The sequence below is a fragment of the Rhinatrema bivittatum genome, chromosome 6, assembly GCF_901001135.1.
Source record: "Rhinatrema bivittatum chromosome 6, aRhiBiv1.1, whole genome shotgun sequence".
NCBI classification, from domain to species: Eukaryota; Metazoa; Chordata; class Amphibia; order Gymnophiona; family Rhinatrematidae; genus Rhinatrema; species Rhinatrema bivittatum.
This window is the reverse complement of record NC_042620.1, coordinates 275,344,913-275,369,080: the sequence shown is the minus strand read 5'-3', so window position 1 is coordinate 275,369,080 and position 24,168 is coordinate 275,344,913. Positions and strand designations below refer to the sequence as shown.

Here is a 24,168-nt window from a genome sequence, read left to right as displayed (position 1 = left end):
TCAACAATGTATTCGAGAGGAGTGAACTAAACTTAAAATAGATAAGGTAATGAGGTCGGATTGGATACATCAAAGGGTACTAAGGAAACAGAAATGTCTTGGCAGCTCCGCTGGCTAACCTTTTCAATGCTTCTTTGGAGTCTGGAATATTTCCAGAGCATTGGAAAAAGGTGGATGTGGTTCCTATTCCTAAAAGTAAAAGTACAGGTCAGAGCTCTGTAGTGAGCAAACTAATGGAATCACTGCTAAAAGAGAAGATAGCGCAATTTTTGGAATCCAATGGATTGGAAGATCCAAGGTAGCATGGTTTACCAGAGGTAAAACTTGTCAGATGAATCTAATCAATTTCTTTGATTGGATGACCAGAGAGTTGGATCAAGAGAGAGTGATAGATGTAGAGTACTTGGATTTCAGCAAGGTCTTCAACACGGTTCCACACAGAAGATGTATTAATAAATTGTGTGCCCTTGATATGGATTCTAGAATGATTGACGGGGTCAGAAACTAGCTGAGTGGGAGGTGGCAAAGGGTAGTGGCAAATGGAGGTTTCTCTGAGAAGGACATACTTACTAGCAGTGTGCCTCAGGGATTGGTCCTTGGACTGGTTCTTTTCAACATTTTTGTGAGTGACATAATGGAAGGTTTGACAGGAAAGGTTTGTCTTTTTGCCAATCATACCAAAATCTGTAATAGGGTGGACAGCCAGGAAGGAATGGAAAACATGAGGAGGGAGCTAGCGAAATTCGAGGACTGGTCTAAGATCTGGCAGCTAAGATTTAATACTAAAAAATGCAGAGTGATGCATTTAGGATGCAAAAATCCAAGGGAAAGGTACAGTATTGGAAGCGAAATTCTTCTAAGCACAAAGGAAGAGTGGGATCTAAGGGTAATTGTATTTGATAAACTTAAGGTGGCCAAACAGGTAGATAAAGTGTTGGTGAAAGCCAGAAAGATACTTGCCTGCATAGGTAGAGGAATGGTCAGCAGAAAAGGGGAGGTGATATTGCCCCTGTATAGACCCCTGGTGAGACCTCACTTGTGTTACAATTGGCGGCTTTCAGGACAGCTCCGCTTCAAACTGCTAAAGCCACTCTGTGCGTCTACCATGTGGTCCTGCCACCACCAACCCCATCGACTTCCTCTAGACGTGTGTATGACCGAAAAACCACAGTCTTAAAGGGCTCATGGCAGGAAAGGAGCCACGGAACCCTAAGATGATATCATCAGTGACTTCTTACTTAAGGATTGTTCAAAGGAGCATCAGATGCCTCAGCAATGGTCCCCTGCTTAGAGCAGTGTGTTATGCTCTACATTCTTGGTTGTACCCATGCTTCAGCCCTGCCTTTCCAACTTGTGTCATCTAGCCTTGCCTTGCACAGCTGTCTCATCCAGTGTCTCTTGGGTGTCTTGGCCTGATCTCTTGGACTTCACCTCTTGCTTTGGACCTGACCATGTTTGCCAGCCGCCTGGACCTGACCCCTTGCTATGGACCTGACCATGATTGTCTGCCACCTGGATTGGACCTCTTGCATTGAACCTGACTATGCTTGCTTGCCACCTGGACCGGATATTTTAGATTGTATCCTAGCTACACTTGTCTGCTGACTGTCTTGACCCTTGGTCTGTTTCTGACATCTCCAGCCTGCTGGCTCTCATGATCCTGGTGTACCCTTGGATTCTAGCTCTCTCTACCACCCTTATGACCACCTATGTCTTGTTGGCCACCAGAACCCAAGGGCTCAACCTGCGGGGGAGGACGTTGGTATAAGCAAAGGTCCAGTCTGTTCTGCTTCAGGGCGCATTCATCAGCTGTCGTCGTAGGCCTTATAGGTTTACCTATGAGGCTGCATCAACAATACCACAGCAATAAGAGTTCACTCTCACACTGCTCATCACAACTTGGAATAGTGTATACAATTCTGGAGAATATACCTACAAAATGATATAAACAGGATGGAGTCGGTCCAGAGGGTGGTCTTCATTCTAAAGCATATGGGTTTAGACTTAATGATCCTGCTGTCCTAGGAAAACACCTGTTATAGGTAAGCAATTCCGCTTTCTCCTAGGAGAAGCAGGATGGTAGTACTCATACATGGGTGAATTCCTAGCTACAGGCTGCTCCCCAACACAAAAGGGGACCAATAGACACCAAGAGGTGCCAACAGGCACAAAAACAACAGTGCTGTTAGTAACAGAGAGGAAGTCAATCTGAACTCAAACAATGGGCCCTAGGCAGGGAGAGCTGGTTTCAACACTTCAAAGAGATTCTGAAGGACAGACTGGCCGAACCTATTGTCATGTTGGCCATCCTTATCCAGACAGTAGTGAGTGTTATAATTAGTGAGGTTTGGGTGGACCCTTGGACACTGTGGCAGCTGATCACACCCACGGGTGGAAGTCCCGTGAGGGGTCACAGATCAGGCTCAGCTCTTGGACACACAAACACAGATTTATCTTTATTTAGACAGTTTGAGAAGCCACCAGAGGTGGCAGTAGTGAGTAGAAGATGTAGCCCAGTTGGACTAGTATTCCCCAGGCGCTGAAACAGCGGTTCCTCTGGTAGCAGTGCTGTAGTGGAGAGAACTGAGAGAATGAGTACAATAGAACATTCACAGAGTACCAAATATGGAGAAGCCCCGAGATAGGGAGAGCTGGCCCTCGAGAAGCGAGTACCAGATCCCTGGGAGCAGGGAGACTCGTTGGCAAAGTACTCACACAGCGGTTCCACGTAGGAGATGGCACTGGCGCTGGAACGGAGGCAGGCCCTCGAGGAGCGAGTAACTGGTTTCAGGGAGACAGCTCTGAGGAGTGGATGATAGTAGTACTCACTGATGGTGTCTGTAGCGAATTCTTCCAAGTAGAAGAGGAGATAGATGCAGGCAGCGGATCAGGGAATATGGGCCCTTGAGGAGCGAGTACCTGATAGCGACCTGAAAGAAGCAAAAGATGCCCCTAAGGAGCGGGTACCCTGTTAGCAGAAAGAGTCCAATAGAAGTTGGAGAGGCAGAGTAGCTGGGTACGGAGAGCGAATCCCATCCGTAAGATTCCCCTTGCTAACTCGACGGCTAGCAATAAAGTGTAGGCTTAAATATCCGGGCAGCGTGACATCATCACAGGGGGATGCACCTGAGGAACGCGCCAATGAGGAAATAAGAATGAGGGCCGCGTGGCGTGCGCGCCCTAAGATACCTTTAGGACATGGTAGGAGGCAGCGCCCAAGCTGGTCCAGGGACGCTCGAGAGGACGGCAAGCGGACGCCACGGCGGCCAGGCAGCCATGAAGAGCAGGAGGAGCCGTAGAAAAGGAAAGGTAGGCAGAGTGAAGCCATCGGGAAGTGACGGTCGCAACAGTGAGATGTGAATGTGTGGAAAGAATTCCACATCGCAGCCTTGCAGATCTCCTCCACGGGAACTGCTTGCAAGTGGGCCACTAACTTTGCCATCGCTCTGACAGAATGAGCCTTGACATGACCCCCAAGATGCACTCCCACCTGGGCATAACAAAAAGAGATGCAGTTTGCTAGGCCATTGGATAGTGTCTGTTTGGCAACAACAACTCCCAGTCTATTCCTGTTAAAGGAAATGACAAGTTGGGTGGACTGTCTGTGGGCATCTGTCCACTCCAGATAGAAGGCTAAGGCTCTCTTGCAATCAAAACTGTGCAGTACTTGTTCACCTTGGTGCGATTGGGGCCTGGGAAAGAACATTGGTAGAATGATTAACTGGTTAAGATGGAAATCCGATACCACCTTAGGCAGACCAACCTGTCATGACAAAACTTAGTATAAGGTGGATAAGTCACTAAGGCCTGGAGCTTAAGTGATCGCCACCAAAAATATGACCTTCCAGGTCAGGTACTTCAGGTCACAGGTGTGCAGTGACTCAAAGGGAGCTTTCATCACCTGAACCAGCACCACGTTGAGGACCCAAGACAAGGCGGGAGGCCTTAAGGGGAGACTTCAATTGAAGCAGGGCCCACATGAAGTGTACACCTTGGTGGTATATGCCAATTGCACTTAGATGAATTCTAACAGAGTTGGTTTTCAAGCCAGCCTCTGATAGGTGTAGAAGGTAATCAAGCAGTTTTTGTGTGGGGCAGAAGAACAGATCTAGAGCCTTCTGCTCACACCTCAAAGAAAACCTCCTCCACTTCAGTCCATAGGACTTTTTAGTAGAAGGCTTTCTAGAAGCCACTAGGCCCCGAGACACATCTTCTGAAAGATCAAGCGGCTGCAGAATCAGTCTCTCATCATCCAGGCTGTGAACAACAGGGCCTGGCAGTTGGGAAGCCGCAGCCTGCCTTGATCTTACGTGATGAGTTCTGGAGAAGTCCCCAGATTGATTGCTCTCTGGATGGACAACTCCTGAAGGAGTAGAAACCAGATCTGCCTTAGTCAATGAGGGGCTATGAAGATCATAGTCCCTCGGTCCTATCGGAGCTTCAGGAGAGGCTTCGTCATCAGAAAAATTGAAGGATACACCAATGGTGAACAAAGGCATCTGAGGCTGGTTTGTCGTCTGACATCTAAAGGGAGCAGAACTTTGTCATCTTCCTGTCGCAGGGGGATGCAAACAAGTCTAAGTCTGGGCTTCCCCAAAGGTAGAAAATCCGATTTGCCACTCCCTGGTCCAGCGACCACTTGTGGGATCTGAAGGCCTGGCTCAGTTTGTCCGTTATCACATTCTCCATTCTGGCCAGATACATGGCTCATCCCTTGGGGCAGGGCCACGATCAGATCCTGGCCGCTTCCTGACACAGGAGGCACAATCGCGTGCCTCCCTGCTTCTTGACATACAGCATGGCTACTTGATTGTTGGTCTGGATCAGGACAATTTTGTTGAACAGGCAATCTCTGAAAGCCCATAGCGCATGCCTAATCGCACGAAGCTCCAGGAATTTGACACCTGAGCTGACAAGAGGACCTGGGTGCGGAGCCCCTCTACATGAGCTCCCCACCCCAAGGTGTATGCATCTGTGGTTAGGGCAGTAGTGGGAATTTGGAAAGATAATCCCTATTTCAAATTTGAGAGAACCCACCACCAAGACAAAGAGACATGGAGAAATGGAGAGATTTGGATGCGGGCCTGGAGGTTCTGAGTGGCCTGGTGCCACTGTGACCTCAGGATCCATTGGGCTCCATGCAAGGGTAAGCATTCCAAGCAAGTAACATGGACTATTACGGCCATGTGGCCCAACAGCCTCAGCATGTGCTGAGCTGACACCTGCTGGCTCTCTTGAATCACTACCACTATGGACACCAAGGAGACTGCCATGGAGTGCAGCACGAAAGCTTTTACCTGAGAAGCAAAGAGGAAGGCGATTTATGATAGCCATGGAGGAAACAACAGTACTCCTATGAATTCCAATAGAGGTGTCGGGCTGAGCGAAGAACCATAGCCTGACCCCAACCTGAGGACCAGTGTCTCAGGTGCGGGCGAGTGGCTCATGCTCCCTATGATCCAGTCAAAACCTCATCCCAGGTTTGGCTGGGGCTTGGGAGCTTTCTGCGAATGGGAGCGAGGGGCCAGAGGATAGTACTTCCTCTGGTGGTAGAAAGACCTCCTCAGACCCTGCCTTGCAGATCTCCTGTTGCGTCCGTTGCTGCTCGACGCCCTCACTCCACCCTCTTTACCTCTGTGGCAACTAACTCCTGGTCTGATGGACGGTTAGCTGCCGTGGCATCTTCTTGCCGTCTCCCTCCGGCGTCCCAGGACCGGCACGACGCTGCAGATCTGCTATGTTGCCTGATGACGTAGGGCGCGCGCTCCGATTGATGTACCTACAAGGGCACGAACCTCAGGGGCGTTCCCCTGGGATGACGTCATCCGCTTCCAATATAAAGGTCTCAGTATTCGCTAACGAATCGAGTTAGCAAGGGGATTGCTGGGGATTGCTTCGGCTTTTCTCCCAAGCTACTATGCCTTCTCGGACTTACCAGGGGTACCCGCTCCTCGGGAGCCTCGCTCTCTTTTCTTTATTTCAGATTGCAGATAGGAACCGGTAATCGCTCCTCGAGGGCCAGTATTCCTGAACACTCTGAAGATTCTCTACTGCCTGGAAGCTATCGCAGATACAGACATTTGTGAGTTACCATCGCTCTCTCAGAGCTTTCCCTGGAACCAGATACTCGCTCCTCGAGGGCCTAACCCTTTCCAGCTACTGAGCTTCCTTAAGACCTTATGTGAGTTTTGTCATCCAGTTCTAGCTATGAACATAGCATACCCTGTCTACTCACTATCTATAGTTTTTCTACAGCTCAGCAACCCTGGGATCGCTGTTCCAGTACCTGAGGGACTTCAGCCCTGCCGGGCATATCAGCTCACTACTGCCACCTCTGGTGGTTCTACTAACCTGTCTAATAAAAGAACTATCTGTGTCTGTCTCCATACCCAAGCCTAGCCGGTGGTCCCTCTCAGGATATCCTCCTGGGGGTGCAGTCATCTGCCATCGGCCCAAGGATCCACCTATCTACCTTCCTCTACAGTTGCGTGCCCTCTCCAAGCACTCTGCTGGTAACAGATTGCTACTCCTTCCCCATCAGGAGTCTTCAGCAACAGATTGATAACAGATTGCTACTCCGCAATCTATACCTTAACAGTTTGTTAACTCCTCCCTCCACGGGAGCTATTCATAACACATTGCTAACTCCTCCTTCTACAGGAGCCAATCCATAACTCCTCCTGGCTGAGGAGGGCAGGTCTGAAGTGCTGGCGGAGAAATACTGGAAGGTCTCATGGTGATCCTACAACTGAGCCACCATGTTCCTCATCTTATTTCCGAAGAGATTATCTCCTGTCACTCAACACACAATTAAACTCTGGAATTTGTTACCAGAGGATGTGGTTAGTGCAGTTAGTGCAGCTGTGTTCAAAAAAGGATTGGATAAGTTCTTGGAGGAGAAGTCCATTACCTGCTATTAATTAAGTTGACTTAGAAAATAGCCACTGCTATTACTAGCAACAGTAACATGGAATAGACTTAGTTTTTGGGTACTTGCCAGGTTCTTATGGCCTGGATTGGCCACTGTTGGAAACAGGATGCTGGGTTTAATGGACCCTTGGTCTGACCCAGAATGGCATGTTCTCATGTTCTTATGAGTTTTTCCTGTACCTCCGGTCAGAAATCCGAGGCCCAAATCCATGCCATTCTGCAGACGCCGATTCCCGCTGCAGAGACTCTCGCTGCCATCTGCAAAACATTGTAGGTTGACCGAACCTCATGTTTTCCACATTCCAGGTCCTGATGCACCAGTGATAAGAAGGTGTCTTAATGTTGAAGCAGCTGCTCGGCCGCCTCCTGCACCTGCTTCCAGAAGTTGCACAAGTATTGGTTCATGTAGAGCTGGTAGGAGGCAATGCAGGCAATAAGCATTGCCCCTTAAAACAACTTCCTTCCAAGAGCATCCATTGCTTTATGATCCTTCCCCGGGAGCACCGAGGCATAGGTCCAAAAGCACTTGGAACTCTTGAGAGTAGATTCAACCATCGAATGATTTACCAGCTGATGCTTTTCGAGTCCGGTAGCCTGTTGGACGAGGAAAACCCCCTTCACCTTCCTGTTTATGGGAAGTACTGTAAGGGGATGCTCCCAGATCCTCAGCAACAGCTCCTTAAAGATCTCGTGTACCAGGATCGCCATCATCTCTTTAGGAGCCTCCACGAACTGGAGGATTTCCAGCATTTTGTGCCTGGAACTCTTCTCCATCATTAACTGAAAAGGGATGGCCTCAGTCATCACCTGCACAAAGCCTGCAAAGGTCAGGTCCTCTGGTGGAGACCTCCTTCACTCCTCTGGAGGAGATGGTTCTGAGAGGAGACCCTTTGTGTCCTTGGAGGATTCAGGGGTCATACAGGGCTTCATTCGCACTGTAATCCACAGGGGATTGGGCCCTAGGTGCTCGGCCTTTGTCCAGAGGCATTGGCACTGGTGGCACCGGCCTCAGCAAAGCTGAATGGGGGCAGCAGGTCTTGGTGCCCCTGCTGGCTATGATGGAGCTTCCTCCTCGGAGGAACCGGCAATGAGAACCAGATTGGTTGGGGAAGCATCAGTGTCCCACCGGGCATCAATGGCTTCCTGGGAAAGGCACCAACTGGGTTGGTAACACACTAATGAGCACACTGAGCCATTCCAGCAGCAGTTCCAGTAGGTAGAGCGTGGGTATCAGCATCATCGTGCTACCAGCCCGACGCCCCATAGGACCCACTCGACAGCCAGCTGGACTCTGCACTCCAACTCCACCTCAAAAGTTGCCAATGCCAAAACTGACTGGAAGACAGGAAGGATGGCTAGATCTTCCTTGGATAATCGAGGTGGATCAACAACTGACACCAGGACCGATGGAGAGCATCACAGATCCCCAGCATTGATGGAGGATGGGCACTCCTTATTGCAGGGTCGCTTCGGGGACTAATGGCTTGCGCCAGCCCTGACCCAAGCCCGGCACCAAGCATCGAAGATGACCAGTGATGATGCTTCTTGGGCTTCCCTTAGTGCTCAGCCCGGTCTTTCCTTGGTGCTGAAGTCGATGAACCCAGTGTCCTCGACCTGAAAGAGGCCAACATGGGCCAGTCCCCAGCATCCCTATCCACCTGCGGCATCAATGATGCCAAGAGCTCGGTGTCTATCGGTTCAGCTCCCAGGTCCTTCGGTGCCGAAGCTATTGATAATGACGTCGATGGCTCGGAATTCCTCAACAGGAAGAGCTTCTCCATATTGTCGAGTCAAGCGCAACACCCCTTTGGGGTCATCTGCTCACATAAGCGACAACCCCAGACATCATTCGATGCCTCCAAGCAGAGGATACAAACCTCGTGCGGGTCCGTAATGGACATAGTCCTCGGGCACTGGGGCCATTGACAGAAACCAGACGAAGCCATGTCGATACGAACAGAGGGGGGAAAAAGACAAGTGAGGACAGCGGGCAACTGATGACAGCAGGCACCAAGGCACCGCTGCCATGGAGGGAATGGAGGCAAAAGTAAACTTACTGAACTATCGAAAAACCTGACTAAGAGGTTAGAGGAAAGAAGAGAGAGACCTGCATTGAAGAAAAACGTGAGAAACCTGAAAGTAATCAGTGGAAAATCTTTCCAAGCAATTTTCCGAAGAAAAGCCACAAGCTCACTTCACTGCAAGGTAAAAACTCCGTGGATAAAAGAGAATGAAGGCGAACCCTGTGTGGATGCGTTGTTTAGGGCATGCTGGGCAAGCTCAGTGTGCCTAGTCAAAGTTCTAGAAACTTTGACATAAGTTTTCTGTGCCGGCTCCATCCTCTGATGTAACCCATATGTGAGGACTACTATCCTGCTTGTCCTAGGAGAAAGCCACTGCTTACCTCTGGATGTAAGTAGCATGGAATCTATCTACTATTTGGGATTGTGCCAGTTACTTGTGACCTGGATTGCCATTGTTGGAAACAGGATACAAGGCTTGATGGACCTTTGGTCTGACCCAATGTGGCAGTTCTTACATTCATATATCATGAGGCTACACTCCCAACCAAGCACACAGGGCAAGAAGATACATTTTTTCTCTCACCTTTTTTCAAAATTGCCAACTGTACTTGTGCAATTCTATGCACCTTTCCCTCACCTGAGCCAAAATGTGCTCTGCTCATAGTTCTTGTGTTCATAGGTCTCCACTCCAAAGTTGTAACAAAGGATGGACAAATATGCTGTCTGTAATACAAAGCTTTTGTTAATACATCTGGAGATCCTTATTTAAAAGCACTTAACCAGCTAACTCACAGATTAGCCAGCTAAATGAATATTTGGGCAGATATCAGCTAAATTCTAGTCGCCTAATAAGTTAGATGACTAGAATTCAGCCGGCTAAGTTAGGGCAATCCAAGGGCATAACTGGGAGGAGTTTAGTTAGCCAGCTAAGTTAACCAGCTAACTCCAATATTCAGGGTTAGCCAAATGACTTACCCCCTCATTTATCAAAATGCGCTAAGACATTTTCGCATGTGAAAAGCCCCATTAATGCATGCGAAAACGTCTTTAATGCATGTGATAGCACCAAAACAGGAGGAGTTAGGTTTGGGCTAGCCAGTTTGCGAAGTGCTATTGCACAGACTTAACTACACCTTTTTCAGTAGTGTTAAGCCATGAGAGAGAGAGAGAGAGAGACTGACTAGCCATAGGGGCGGATTTTCAGAGCCCTGCTCGCCTAAATCCGCCCAAATCCGGGTGGATTTAGGCGAGCAGGGCCCTGCGCGCCGGTGAGCCTATTTTACATAGGCCTACCGGCGCGCGCAGAGCCCCGGGACTCGCGTAAGTCCCGGGGTTTTCAGAGGGGGGCGTGTCGGGGGCGTGTCGGGGGCGGGACCGAGCGCAGCGGCGTTTTCGGACGGGTCGGCAGCGTTTTGGGGGCGGGTACGGGGGCGTGGCTACGGCCCGGGGCGGTCCGGGGGCGTGGCCGCGCCCTCCGTACCCACCCCCAGGTCGCGTCCCGGGAGGCGTAAATCCCCTGACAAAGGTAAGGGGGGGCTTAGACAGGGCCGGGTGGGTGGGTTAGGTAGGGGAAGGGAGGGGAAGGTGAGGGGAGGGCAAAAGGAAGTTCCCTCCGAGGCCGCTCCGATTTCAGAGCGGCCTCGGAGGGAACGGGGGTAGGCTGCGCGGCTCGGCGCACGCTGGCTATACAAAATCAATAGCCTTGCGCGCGCCGATCCAGGTTTTTAGCAGATACGCGCGGCTCCACGCGTATCTACTAAAATCCAGCTTACTTTTGCTTGCGCCTGATGCGCCAGCAAAAGTAGGCCAATTCGCGCTATTTGAAAATCTACCCCATAATGTCTTCTCCCTGGATAGGTATTTGTATGCCTATGGTAGGCCCACCTAGTAAACCGAGGTGAGCTTTAGGTATTAGTGTAGGGGGTTGGGGCCACGTTGACATTCAACATGAGACGTATGAACAGAACAGTGGTCTTTTGTGAAGATTTGATGGCCTTCGGAGTGAGGAAACTCACCCAAAGATGAGATTTGGGCAACTTTCTCTCCACCTAGCTTGATGTTACCCAGGTAGAGAGTCCATCAAGCTAGGTTGAGAGAACGTTTGTTTTGTTTTGTTTTTGTTTTGTTTTTAAAAATTTATTAATCGCTTAACACAACTGGCCTAAGCGATGTACATAATAACATACACAAAATTACAATAAACATTTAACAAAGACTAAAATAAACAATTTACATTTCAATTAACATCAAATAAAACATTGTCACAATTTGTATAAGAAGTAAGATGGCAATACTTCATTACAATACATCTTAAATCTGGTAAATAATACTCAATCAGTTAGATGTTATTAACTTCACTACTTATGTCTCAAGAATACAGATGAGAAAAAATCTAAATCAGTTAGATGGTAATCGCTTCATGGCTAGATCTCAAAAGCACGGGTAAGAAGAAAATCTTTATAATCTGTTTTAAATTTCTTAAGATCATCTACAGATCTTAAGTCAAAAGGAATCAAATTCCATAGTGAGGGTGCTGCAACCGAGAAGGAAGTCTCTCTAGTACTAGACAAACGAGCATGACGGATGGAAGGAACTTCGAGGAAGCTCAACTGAGATGATCTCAAGGATCTAGCTGGTTTGTTGATTCTTAACAGAGCATTAAACCAAAAAGGAGAATTACTCATACGAAGTTTGAAGACAGTCAACCCTATTTTAAACCGAATCCTATCAAGAACTGGTAGCCAATTGAGTTTGTATAGAACTGGCGATATCCTATCGCGACGTTTTAGGTTGGATACCAACCGAGCCGCAGAATTCAATAATAACTGCATTGGCTGAATTCGGCATTTCGGTAACCCAATATACAATCCGTTGCAGTAATCAATATGCGGGAAGATAATTGCTCGGACAACAGTCAAAAAATCTTTTTCATGGAGCAAATGACGTAAACCGACCAATAGTCGCAATTTGAAAAAACCAGTTTTAATTAATGTTCTAATTTGAGGTTTAAATGAAAGCGTAGAATCTAACAAAATGCCCAAGCTCTTAATTGGATTAACAAGAGAAAAAGCCACATTATCAATTATCAAAGAATTCTGAACAGAAGTGGACAATGATCGATGGATCAACAGCATCGTAGTTTTATTAGTATTGAGCAGTAACTTGTTATGTTTTAACCAATGATTTATGGTATTTAAACATAACGTAAGAGAATCAACTGTTTCCTGCCATGACTTTTTCACTTTGACATAAAATTGAATGTCATCAGCATATAACTTAAAACCATCAGTAATGATGGCCAAAAGTTTTGTAATGGGAACGTTACCCAAATTGGTAACGTTACCCAAATCTCATCTTTGGGTGAGTTTTCTCACTCCGAAGGCCATCAAATCTTCTCTCTCTCTCTCTCTCTCATCCACTGGCCTGGCACTTAAAGCAATGCATGAAAATGTTATCGCAATTTGCACTAACTTAGCTCTTCGCATAGGTAATTAGCACAAAATGCAATAAACTGTATATTAGCATAAAACACACCCCTTTTGCTATCGCATGCGATACTTATCGCATTTTGATAAATCCAGGCCTTAGTTGGCCAAGTCTGGTCAGGCCATAGAGCTGTCCTAAAGTTAGCAGCAATAGTTAGCCAGCTAACTTTAAGATAGCCGGCTATATTTAAAAAGTGTGGTTTCACTATTGATAATACCTCCAGACTTAGCCAGATAAATTTATCCTGGCTAACTTTGTTTGCTGACTGTGTCTGAATATGGACCTCCTGGATAAACAGAACTCTTACGTTCACAGTATGTACTTTGTAGCTCATAATGTCAGATTTTATACATTTGGAATTCTTGTGCTCATAAAATTTATTATGAAAGGATTTGGTTTTCCAGAAATTTTTTCCAAAGTTAAAAACAAAAAACATTCCACAGTCAGAAGATAACATCATAGAGAAGAACAAGGTTACACTCTTTCAGGGGACACTTCTCTAGGCCAGTCCACTTCATCGATGACCTCATGAGCAGAATAATAGAAAGGAAATTCAAAACCACCCAAAAGTGAAATTTAATCTTATGTGATAATTTCCTTGAATCCAGTCAGACAAGTGAATTTATGCTTCCCTACCAGTAGATGGAGACAAAGTAAAAGAGTAGCATGGTAGTTAGAGCAGCAGGCTGAAAACAAGGGAAGCCAGGGTTCAAATCCCACTGATACTCCTTGTGACCTTGGGCAGTCACTTCATTCTCCATTTCTTCAGGTACAAATTTATGGGCTCATTTATTTAGCTTTTTTCTCTCAGACACAGAATGGGAAAAAAGCCTTAGTAAATCAGGCTCTAATTATAAGTCCTCTGGGGATAGGGAAATACCTACAATATCTGAATTCAATCCACTTTAAAGTGGCAAGAAATGCAGAATATATTTGCTGACGTCACCCCTAATATGGTTTCACGTTGCTTCAGATTGCCAGTATTCACTGTAACAAGCTAAAAGAAATATAACCACAATTATCCCCTATCCCTCCAACCAGGGGACTTATCAGAAAAAAACATTAACTGCTGTTTTACCCCAAGTAGAGAAATTCAGTATATGGTATGAACCAACAGAACTGGATCATCTGTGGTCCTCTACAACCTGTACAGCTTCTGTATAAAGGATTCAAAAAACCTGGATAAGATAACTGAATCTGGATCAGAACAATTCTGGCAGTCAAGGAGGGTCCTGGACTGGTCTGGCTGGATTCAAGGCATGGATATTATAAGATTCAGTTTTACCTTCTTCATCCAGTCAGACCAGTCCACAAAAGTAGGATATACCCAATCTATCCCTCATTTAAGTGGGATACTGCAAAGCCTACTTTCAAAATGCCTGAACCAAAAGAAGTTTTCTCTGTCTTGAACACTGAGATTGTAATGCATTACGAAGGAATATAAAGAAGTTCTAAGCATTTCCCCTCCAGAGATTGTGTTAAATTTGATTACATTATGATCAATGTTGTCAAGTAGATCCACCATCTTTATTTCTTACACTAGGACTTGCGTTCCCATGAGAACTAGATCTCCACTGGAAAGATCAAACATAGCTCAAGCCAGGAAGAATCCTGAGCTCTAGTAGAATATGCTAGTAGCCCTTTAGGCAATAGCAAACCCCTAGCTATATATATCAAATCTATTGCCTTTTTACTCTATTGTGCAATTGAAACCTTGGAGCCCCTCTCACCTCTGCTGAGGTTAATAAATAGTACAAAGAGATGATCTGACCTTCTCAAACTGTTGGTCACCTTTAGGTATCTGAGTAAAATTCTACACACATCCAGTTGGTGAAGCTGTTCACAGGTTTCCAGACATGACTTTCTCTCGAAGGAGGGAACTACCACTATCTGATTCATGGGAAACCAACACCACTTCAGGAAGAAACGAAGGGGTCATATGACTAGAGACCGCCTCTTCTGAGAATCTTACAAAGAGTTCCTTACACAATAAAACTTGCAACTCAGAAATCCTTCTGACTGAACAGGTAACTACTAGAAATACTGACTTCAGTATAAGATCCTTCATTTATGCTATTCTGAAAGGTTCAAAGATCTAAGCACCATGTTTAAGTCCAAAGAAGACACAACATCCCTCCTCCTGGGAAGCTGAATATGCTTGACCCCTTTCAGTAATCATGAAATATCTGGATGACAGGCCAACGGTCTGCATAGCAAATGGCCCAGTAACAATCAATAACCACCACCTGCATGGTAAATAAATTAAGCGCCAGGCTCTTCTCTAAGCCCTGGAAGCCATCTCTGCCTTTCAAGCTCTCAAGGAGGCTGCTATGTTTGTGGGCCCTTGGGTCATGGAGAGAGTTGACTCCACCCACAGGGAGGAGCCCTGTGGGGACTCTCCATGACAGGCGGGGTCTCAGCAGTGACGCCCCCTGGTATGGGCTGGGGTGGCATTCGCGCGCTTTTCCATGCACAAGTCTGCCACGAAACAGCTTGGCGGGTTGAGCAGCTGTTTGGCTAGATCCTGCTCACAGGTTTTTGCTCAGTTGCTCATGTGATAGGTCTAAGAGTTCAGGATCACAGTCTGCTGATCCCCACACATCTGGTTCCGCAGGTTAGCATTGGAGTGTATCTACACCTGCTCCGGGTCACACTGATAGGGCCCGAGGTGGCATGGATGGTGAAAGTGGCCCTTACTCACTGGAGGATAGGAAATTCCTCTGGGGTTGGAACTGTGTAGCACAATGTTGCATTTCTTTCATAGAGATGGGTTGCTGGCTCAGATCACTAGACACTGAAGATGCTGAGGGTTCCAGGTGCTGAAGCCAACCAAGAATCCCATTTAGATTCCTTATGTGAAGCATTATGGATGATATTCAAGAATTGATTGATCTTACATGGGGTGCCTCGGATGCTATTTTTACAGGGGGGTGAGCCTTGGTAGCTCTGTACCCCCTGCTGACAGAGAGAGAGAGCAGTTGTGCTTTCTGAAAGTGGATGTGCTGGTGTGTGCCATCACCAAGTGAGCGACTATCCCTGTGAAAGAGTGAACGGCTTAATAGAGGCACAGGTTAGAAGAATTGAGGCTATCCTTAAGCAGGCTTTGAGGCGGTAGTAGTGAAATGCAGATGGCCTCTTGCTGCTCCCTGGTGGGCCTCTCTGCCTTGCTCTCTCTCAGGAAGTTGATGAGTCTGATTTGAATTCAGGGCAGTGCCCTAAGCCTCTCCACCCTGGATGAGCCCAATCTCATCTGATCTCAGAAGCTAAACATTGTTGAGCGTCAGCTAAGGTTGACGAATTGGTGCCGAGACAATCCAAAGCTTACTCTGTCAAAATGGCCTTTTAAGCATCAATCTGGATTGGGAGTCAGAAAAAAAAAGAAAAATGGCCAATAAGTGGGGTGAGTCCCAGGTTCCTCGATCACCAGAGGATTAAAAGCAGGCACCATGCTCGTTCGGCATGATACATTGTGCTGGGGGGTTTCAAATGTTTTCGACCATACAGAGGAGCAACTCTTCATAGGCCTGGACCTTTGGGTAGGTTCAGTCCTTCATTCCAGGCAGCCCAGATGGGGTGTGGGATTGAGTGGTGGTGCCCCCCCCCTCCTCTAAACCCCTCAATGAGGGGTGCCAACCTACTCCCAGGAACAGGAGATGGGGGTCACCTTTCTCTCCTTTTTATCGGAGGTGGATCAAGATCACGTCAGACCAGTGGGGTATGGAGAAGATAAGAGATGGCTATGTTCTAGAGTTTCTCAGCATTCCTTGGGACGTTTTCATGGTGTCCCCCTGCAGCTCTCACAGAAGAGACAGACAGTAGAGTGTATATTCTCAGGACCCCTCAGCCTGTGGGCTGTGGTCCAGGGCCCATGTTTCAAGATAATTCGGGCTGATATTCCTTCAACCCATCCTGGATCTCAAGGGAGTCAATTGGTTTTTGCAAGTGACTCATTCCCACATGGAAATCTTATGCTCGCTGATAATAGCAGTACAGTCGGGGGAGTTTATTAAGTCTCTGGATTGTCAGAGGAGTATCTGCATATTTCCATCTGACTTGAGCATCAACGGTTTTCTGAGTTTCACTGATTTGGGGCAAAATTATCACTTTTTCAGTGCTACCCTTTGGTTTGGACACCGCACCTAGAACCTTCTGTAAGGTTATGGTGCTGGTAGCAGCAGTGTTGAGAAAGGATGGCATGTTGATCCACCCATACTTCGCCAATTGGCTAATTCAGGCCAAGAGCTATGAAAGAGAATTTTCAGGCCCCATGCAAGCTGATCTCCTTGTTGCAGGAACTAGGTTGGGTAGTGAACTTGGCCAAGAGCAGTCTTTAGCCATCCCAGACACTGGAGTATCTAGGTGTTTGTTTTCGACACAAAACAAGGCAGGTGTCCCTGTCGGTCTGCATTCAGAACTGATGGTGCAGATGCGGTTATTGACAGAAGCAATACGCTTGGCAGTGTGGTCTTATCTACAGGTAAGAGAGATAGTTCCGTGGGTAAGGGCGCATTTGCGCCCTCTTCATCGCACACTGCTTATGCATTGGAGTCCACAATCTCAGAACTCCTTGATACAATATCAGTTACCGGTGGAGATCAACATCTGATTATAATGGCGGTTGCAAGCGGATCATCTAATGAGAGTCATTCCCTTATAAACACTGGACTGGCTACTATGCAGGATGGATACGAGCTTCTAGAGTTGGGAGGCTCACTGTCAGAAATTGAAAGAGAAGGGGCACTGCACTACAGAGGAGTACCTCTGGAGCATTAATCAGCTGGAAGCCTGTGTCATTTAGTTGGTATGCTTGCAATTAGACAGTTACTTGCAGACTCAAGCAGCTCAAATAATGTCAGACAATGTGATGACAGTGGCTTACATTGATTGACAGGGAGGAACAAAGAGCCAGCAAGTATCACAGGAAATAGCCCAACTCATGGAATGGACAAAAGTACATCTTCAAGAGATTTCAGCCTCGCACATTTCATGAAAAGACAATGTAAGAGCCGACTTTCGCAGCGATGAGATCAGGATCATGGTTCCCTTGTCCTGACATAACTTCACGAGAGCCTTCGAGAGAAGTGGAAGTGGAGGGAATGCGTATAGGAGACTGGTTGCCCATGAGAGGGAGAACGCGTCTCTTGGTGGATAATGTTGGCTGCGAGTGAGAGAGCAGAAATTACCTACTTTGTGATTCTGGGGTAATGCAAAGAGGTCTATCTGAGGATATCCCCACTGCTGGAAGATGGAGTTCGCTACTGAAGGGTTGAGAGACCATTCGTGCGGTTGAAAAGTGTGACTCAGCTTGTCTGCCAACACATTGTCCACTCCCGGCAAGTAGGTGGCCCTGAAGTACATTGAGTAGGAGAGGGCCTCTGCCCATATCTGTGCAGCTTCCTGACACAGAATATAGGAGCCTGTCCCTCCCTGTTTTTGATGTACCACATGGCCACCTGGTTGTCCGTCTGGATCAGGATGTCTTGATTGGAGAGGCGATCCTGAAATACCCTGAGAGCGTATCTGATTGCTCGCAGCTCCAGGAAATTTATTTGGTATTTGGCTTCCTCTGGAGACCAAGAACCTTGTGTCTGCAGATCAGCCACGTGGGCTCCCCATCCGAAGTTGGAAGCATCGGTGGTGAGAATTATTTGAGGGGTCTGGAGCCTGAAAGGGCAAGCCCGGTAGAAGATTGATTTGATTTGTCCACCAAGAGACAGATGGAGTGAGTCAGTTACATGGACCAAGGTCGACAGAGGCTGAATGGATTGAGTCCATTGTGACCGTAGAGTCCACTGCATGACTCTCATGGCCAAGCGGGCCATTGGGGTGACCTGAACTGAGGACGCCATATGTCCCAGGAGGGTGAGAAAATGTTGTGCAGTCGTTGAGTGTTGAGACTGCAGCCGATGCGCCAGAGGCACGAGAGTGAGAACTCGCTGTCGAGGTAGGAAAGCCTTTGCCTGCAAGTGTCCAAGTCTGCCCCAATGAAGGATAAGGTTTGAGGTCGTAATTGACGAGAAATCCGAGCGAAATGAGAGTGTGTAAGGTGAGATGTAGGGACAACAGAGCAGCTTGCTGAGTCGAAGCCCTGATTAACCAATCGTCCAGATAGGGGTAGATGTGAACACCTTGAGTCCTGAGGAAGGCTGCAACTACGACGAGGCATTTTGTGAAGACTCGTGGTGCAGACGTGAGGCCGAATGGAAGCACTCGGTACTGATAGTAAGAACATAAGAAAATGCCATACTGGGTCAGACCAAGGGTCCAACAAGCCCAGCATCCTGTTTCCAACAGTGGCCAATCCAGGCCATAAGAACCTGGCAAGTACCCAAAAACTAAGTCTATTCCATGTAACCATTGCTAATGGCAGTGGCTATTCTCTAAGTAAACTTAATAGCAGGTAATGGACTTCTCCTCCAAGAACTTATCCAATCCTTTTTTCAACACCGCTATACTAACTGCACTAACCACATCCTCTGGCAACAAATTCCAGAGTTTAATTGTGCATTGAGTAAATTGAGTAAATTGAGTAAGATAGTGCTTGTGGCCTACTAGAAACCTCAGCTATTTGCGATGAGATGGAATAATCACGATATGAGTGTATGCGTCCTGAAGGTCTAGAGAGCAGAGCCAGTCTCTTCTTTGTAGAAGAGGAAGAAGAGAGCCCAAGGTTACCATCTTGAACTTTTCTCTCTGGAGGTACTTGTTTAGGGCTCGTAGATCCAGGATTGGACGAACACCTCCCGATTTTTGGGGGATTAGAAAGTACAGGGAATAGAACCCTAGGCCTTGCTGAGGGGATGGAACTGGTTCTATTGCAGTGGACTGGAGTAGGAGGGAGACCCCCTGTTCCAGGAGCAGTGAATGGTTGGATGTTTTCCATGTCTTTAGAGGTGGGGAATCCGGGGGCATGGAGAGAAAGTTGAGATGATATCCTTGAGCTATAATCGCTAGAACCCACTGGTCTGAGGTGATTGAGTGCCATTTGTTGTTGAAATGGCACAATCGACCTCCCAGGTATGTGGGGTAACGAAAGCTGGCTGCTGCTCTCTATGCAAGAGTCAAAAGACAAAAGCAGGGCCCGGCTGGGGGGCTGTTTGTCGCTTTTGTTTCTGGATCTGACAAAACTGTGCTTTGAGAAATGGTCTCGTAGAACGGGATCTGCTGGTGGCGGGTAGGACTTCTTCGGTCTGAAGAATGACTTTTTAGAGTCTTTCCGGAAAGGCTGTTTGGAAGCATAGTCCGAAGGTATCAAAGAGAGTTGTCTTAGTCTCATGATGATCCTTTAATTCAGCCACGGTCTTTTGAATCTGCTCGCCAAAGAGATTGTCCCCTACGCAGGGGAGGTCGGAAAATCTGTCCTGGACTTTAGGGCGAAGGTCTGAAGACTTGAGCCAGGCCCATCGTCTTGCTGAAATAGCAGCTGCAGATATTCTGGTTGCGGTATCAAAGATTTATTTATTTATTTATTTTAAGAGGTTTTTTATACCGAGGTATAGCTAGTAACTTTCACTCCGGTTTACAAGTACGACAACCTATTACAATTAACAATAAAAACTGGAAAACAGAGAAACTAACTTATTACAGGCACCTTCAACGTTTATAACAGGGTATTTCTGTGTTCAAACCATGTATGTTCTAGTTTAAAATGTTCTGTGTCATAGTCTTAGTAGTGCTATTGCATATCCGAAAAACGTTATGAATGAGATATGTTATGTGATATTAACCAATACCATCTTTGAATGTTTGATTGAATATCCATGTTTTGAGCTCTTTTTTAAATGATTTAATGTTGCTTTGTGAGCTCAAGCGTTCTGGTAGTGAGTTCCATAATTTCGCACCAGCGATGAATATGGCTCTGTTCCTTGTGTTGGATAGCTTGGCTAATGGGAGTGGTGGGATTTCTAGCTGTAGTTTACTTGCTGTTCTAGTTGTACGATGCAATCTGTGTATATGTATGACATTGTCAAGGGCCATGTTATCTGCTTTGTATATTGCGTTGTGTAGTATTGTTAGTATTTTGAACTCAATTCTTTTTTCCACTGGTATCCAGTGTAGACTGTTGAGCACGGGTGTGATGTGGTCTGATTTCTTCTTGCCAGCTAGGACTCTCGCTGCGGCATTCTGTAGTAATTGAAGTGGTTTTAAGGTCACTTTAGGTAGGCCTTTCAAGAGTGAATTGCAGTAGTCAAGGCTGGTGAAGATGAGAGATTGTAAGACTGTTCTGAAAACTTGGTGGTGAAGCATCGGCTTTAGATGTTTAAGAATTTGGAGTTTATGGAAACCTTCTTTTGTTTTTGTTGTGATGTGCTTTTTGTAGTTAGTTCACTGTCAATCCAAATACTGAGGTCTTTTACATTGTCTTTAAGTTGTATGTGGATGTTGTCTATTTGGAAGGATGGGGTGATTTTTGATCCTGAGTTTTTTCTTTCAATTAGGATGCATTCAGTTTTGCTCATGTTTAGACATAATTTTAGGTGGTTTAGCATTTTTTTTATCGAGTCAAGGTGAGAGGCAGCTAGTATCAGTGCATCTTCAGTGGTGGATGTAATTGGAATGAGGAGTTGTATGTCGTCAGCATACATATAATAAGATGTCATAACATGATCTGATCTCATGTTTGCCTGCCTCAAAACCTTTGATAACTAGGGTTTGAAGTTGTTCTTGAAGTGACTGAGGCATGGAGTCTGACAAGTCTTGTGTTTGCTTAAAAATGACCATATTATATTGGGTCATATAAAGCTGATAAGCGGAAATTCGGGAGATCAGCATTCATCCTTGAAAGACTCGGCGACCAATGGCATCTAAAAACTTCTGTTCCTTGCCAGGGGGAAAGGAAGAGTGAGGTTTTGACCACCAGATTCAACCACCACATATTGGTGATCTAATTGAGGCTTCAGAAAGCCTGGAGTTGAGTGCACCAAATAGGTAGTGTCAGCTTTTCTGTGGACTGGTGAAATGGAGCCAAGTGAAATTGAGGAGGTCCAGAAGAACTTGGTGGATAGGGATGGAGGTTATTTCCTTGGGAGCATCCAGGAATTGTAGAAACTCCATCATCTGATGTCTATCATCCAGTTCAGTCTGTAATTGGAAGGGAACCAATTCAGACATTTCCTTCACAAAATTTATGAAAGAGAGGTCTTCTGGAGGAGAAAGCAAGTGTTGCTTACCTGTAACAGGTGTTCTCACCGGACAGCAGGATGTTAGTCCTCACATATGGGTAACATCACAGGATGGAGCCCAATCATGGAACACTTTTGTCAAAGTTTCCAGAACTTTGACTGGCCCCTACTGGGCATGCCCAGCATGGCACTAACCCTGCAGCCAGCAGGGGTCCCCCTTCAGTCTTGTTAAAAAGCTACAGGTAGTGCCGAAAATAAAAGAAAACGTCACAAACCCAACACCGTGGGGCGGCAGGTGGGTTTCGTGAGGACTAACATCCTGCTGTCCTGTGAGAACACCTGTTACAGGTAAGCAACACTTGCTTTCTCACAGGACAAGCAGGATGGTAGTCCTCACATATGGGTGAGTACCGAGCTGAGGATGTCCGAAATGCACCAAATGTACCCAACGGCATGCAACAGGCACAACAACTGGGGTGGAATTTGGTAGAGGGCATCCTGAACCCTACCGGGCAGGCAGAAGGGTGTTGGTACGTCACGTTGGAAATAGGTTAAGCAGGACAGATTGGCCAAAGATGGAATCTTGTCTTCTGGCTTTGTCCAAGCAATAGTGGGCTGCGAAGGTATGGAGAGAGCTCCAGGTGGCAGCCCTGCAAATGTCAGGAAGCGACACCAATCTTAGGTGTGCTACTGAAGTCGCCATGGCCCTCACAGAGTGTGCTTTAACACGGTCTTGAAAAGGAATGCCTGCTTGCTGGTAGCAACAAGATATGCAGTCTGCCAACCAGGAGAAGAGAGTCTGCTTACAAGTTACCCTAATTTGTTGGGATGGAAAGAGACGAATAACTGAGTGCTCTTCCTGTGGGCAAGTGTACGGTCTAGATAGAAAGCTAGAGCTCGTTTACAGTCAAGGGTATGCAGAGCCTGTTCCCCTGGATTGGAATGGGGCCTGGGAAAAAAGGTAGGTAGTATGATGGATTGATTAATGTGAAACTCCAAAACTACCTTGGGTAAAAATTTTGGGTGAGTGCGGAGTACCGCCCGATCCTGCAGGAGTTTAGTGTAAGGCGGATAGGTAACTAGGGCCTGTAACTCACTAACCCTGCGAGCTGAAGTGATAGCTAAAAGGAAAATCACTTTCCATGTGAGATATTTTAGGTCACAGGAGTGAAGAGGCTCGAATGGTGGTTTAATGAGCCGACCAAAAACCAGGTTAAGGTCCCAAGAAGGGACCGGAGGACGTAAAGGTGGCTTGATATGGAGCAAGCCCTTTAAAAATCGTGTTACGAGGGGTTGTACTGATATAGGGACATCCCCGAAACCTTTATGGAAGGCGGCTACCGCACAGACATGCATTCTGATGGAAGAGGTTTTTAGACCTGACTCTGACAAATGCCAGAGATAGTCCAAAAACCTTGGGATTGGACAGGAAAAGGAATCAAGGGACTGCGAAGTGCACCATGATGTGTACCTTTTCCATTTATAGGAATAAGATTTTCTTATGGAAGGCTTTCGTGAAGCAATCAGGACACGAGAAACCGAATCTGAAAGGTTAAGTGGTTGAAGTATTAACCTTTCAACATCCATGCTGTCAGGGACAAGGCCTGAAGATTGGGATGGCGTAGACATCCGTCGTTTTGAGTGATCAGATGCGAGTCTGTTCCCAAGGGAATGTGCCTGCAGATGGAGAGACCCTGGAGTATGGGAAACCACACTTGGCGTGGCAAGTGAGGTGCTATCAGGATCATGGTTCCTTTGTCCTGACGTAGCTTCACGAGAGTCTTCGAAAGAAGAGGAAGTGGAGGGAATGCATAGAGCAGACCGGTTGCCCACGAGAGTGAGAATGCATCTCTGGGCTGAGAGCGCTCGCTCCGAATGAGGGAGCAGTAATTGTCCACTTTGTGGTTCTGAGGGGACGCAAAGAGGTCTGTCTGGGGGTATCCCCATTGGTGAAAGATTGAGGTCGCTACCGAGGGGTTGAGAGACCACTCGTGTGGCTGGAAGACGCGACTCAGTTTGTCTGCTAAGACATTGTCCATTCCCGGCAAGTAGGTGGCCCTGAGGTACATCGAGTGGAAGAGTGCTTCCGCTCAAATCTGCGCAGCTTCCTGTCACAGGAGGAAGGAGCCTGTGCCTCCCTGCTTGTTGATGTACCACACGGCCACCTGGTTGTCCTTCTGAATCAGGATGACCTGATTTGATAGGCGTTCCTGAAAAGCCCTGAGAGCATATCGCATTGCTCGAAGTTCTAGGAAGTTTATTTGATGTTTGGCTTCCTGTGGAGACCAAAATTCTTGTGTCTGTAGATTGTCCATGTGGGCTCCCCACCCGAGGTTGGAAGCGTCGGTGGTGAGAATGAGTTAAGGATCTGGCACTTGAAAAGGCAGTCCCTGGAGGAGACTGGTCTGATCTTTCCACCAGGCGAGAGACAGACAGAGTGAGTTGGTAATGTGGACAATGGTCGACAGAGGCTGAACAGTTTGAATCCATTGTGAGCTCAGAGTCCAATGCATGAGTCTCATGGCCAGGCGGGCCATTGGAGTAATATGGACGGAGGACGCCATGTGTCCTAGCAGGACGAGGAATTGGCGAGCTGTTGCTGTATG

The 24,168-nt window shown here is 47.0% G+C and overlaps 1 protein-coding gene across 1 annotated transcript in view; it reads right to left on the bottom strand.

The window, feature by feature from the left end:
• Positions 1-24,168, bottom strand: part of TEX11 (testis expressed 11) — a 974,891-nt gene that overhangs the window by 671,470 nt on the left and 279,253 nt on the right. Inside the window, exon 9 of the mRNA XM_029607248.1 lies at positions 9,592-9,677. Coding sequence (XP_029463108.1) covers positions 9,592-9,677 — 86 coding nt within the window. The remainder of the gene's footprint in view (positions 1-9,591; positions 9,678-24,168) is intronic.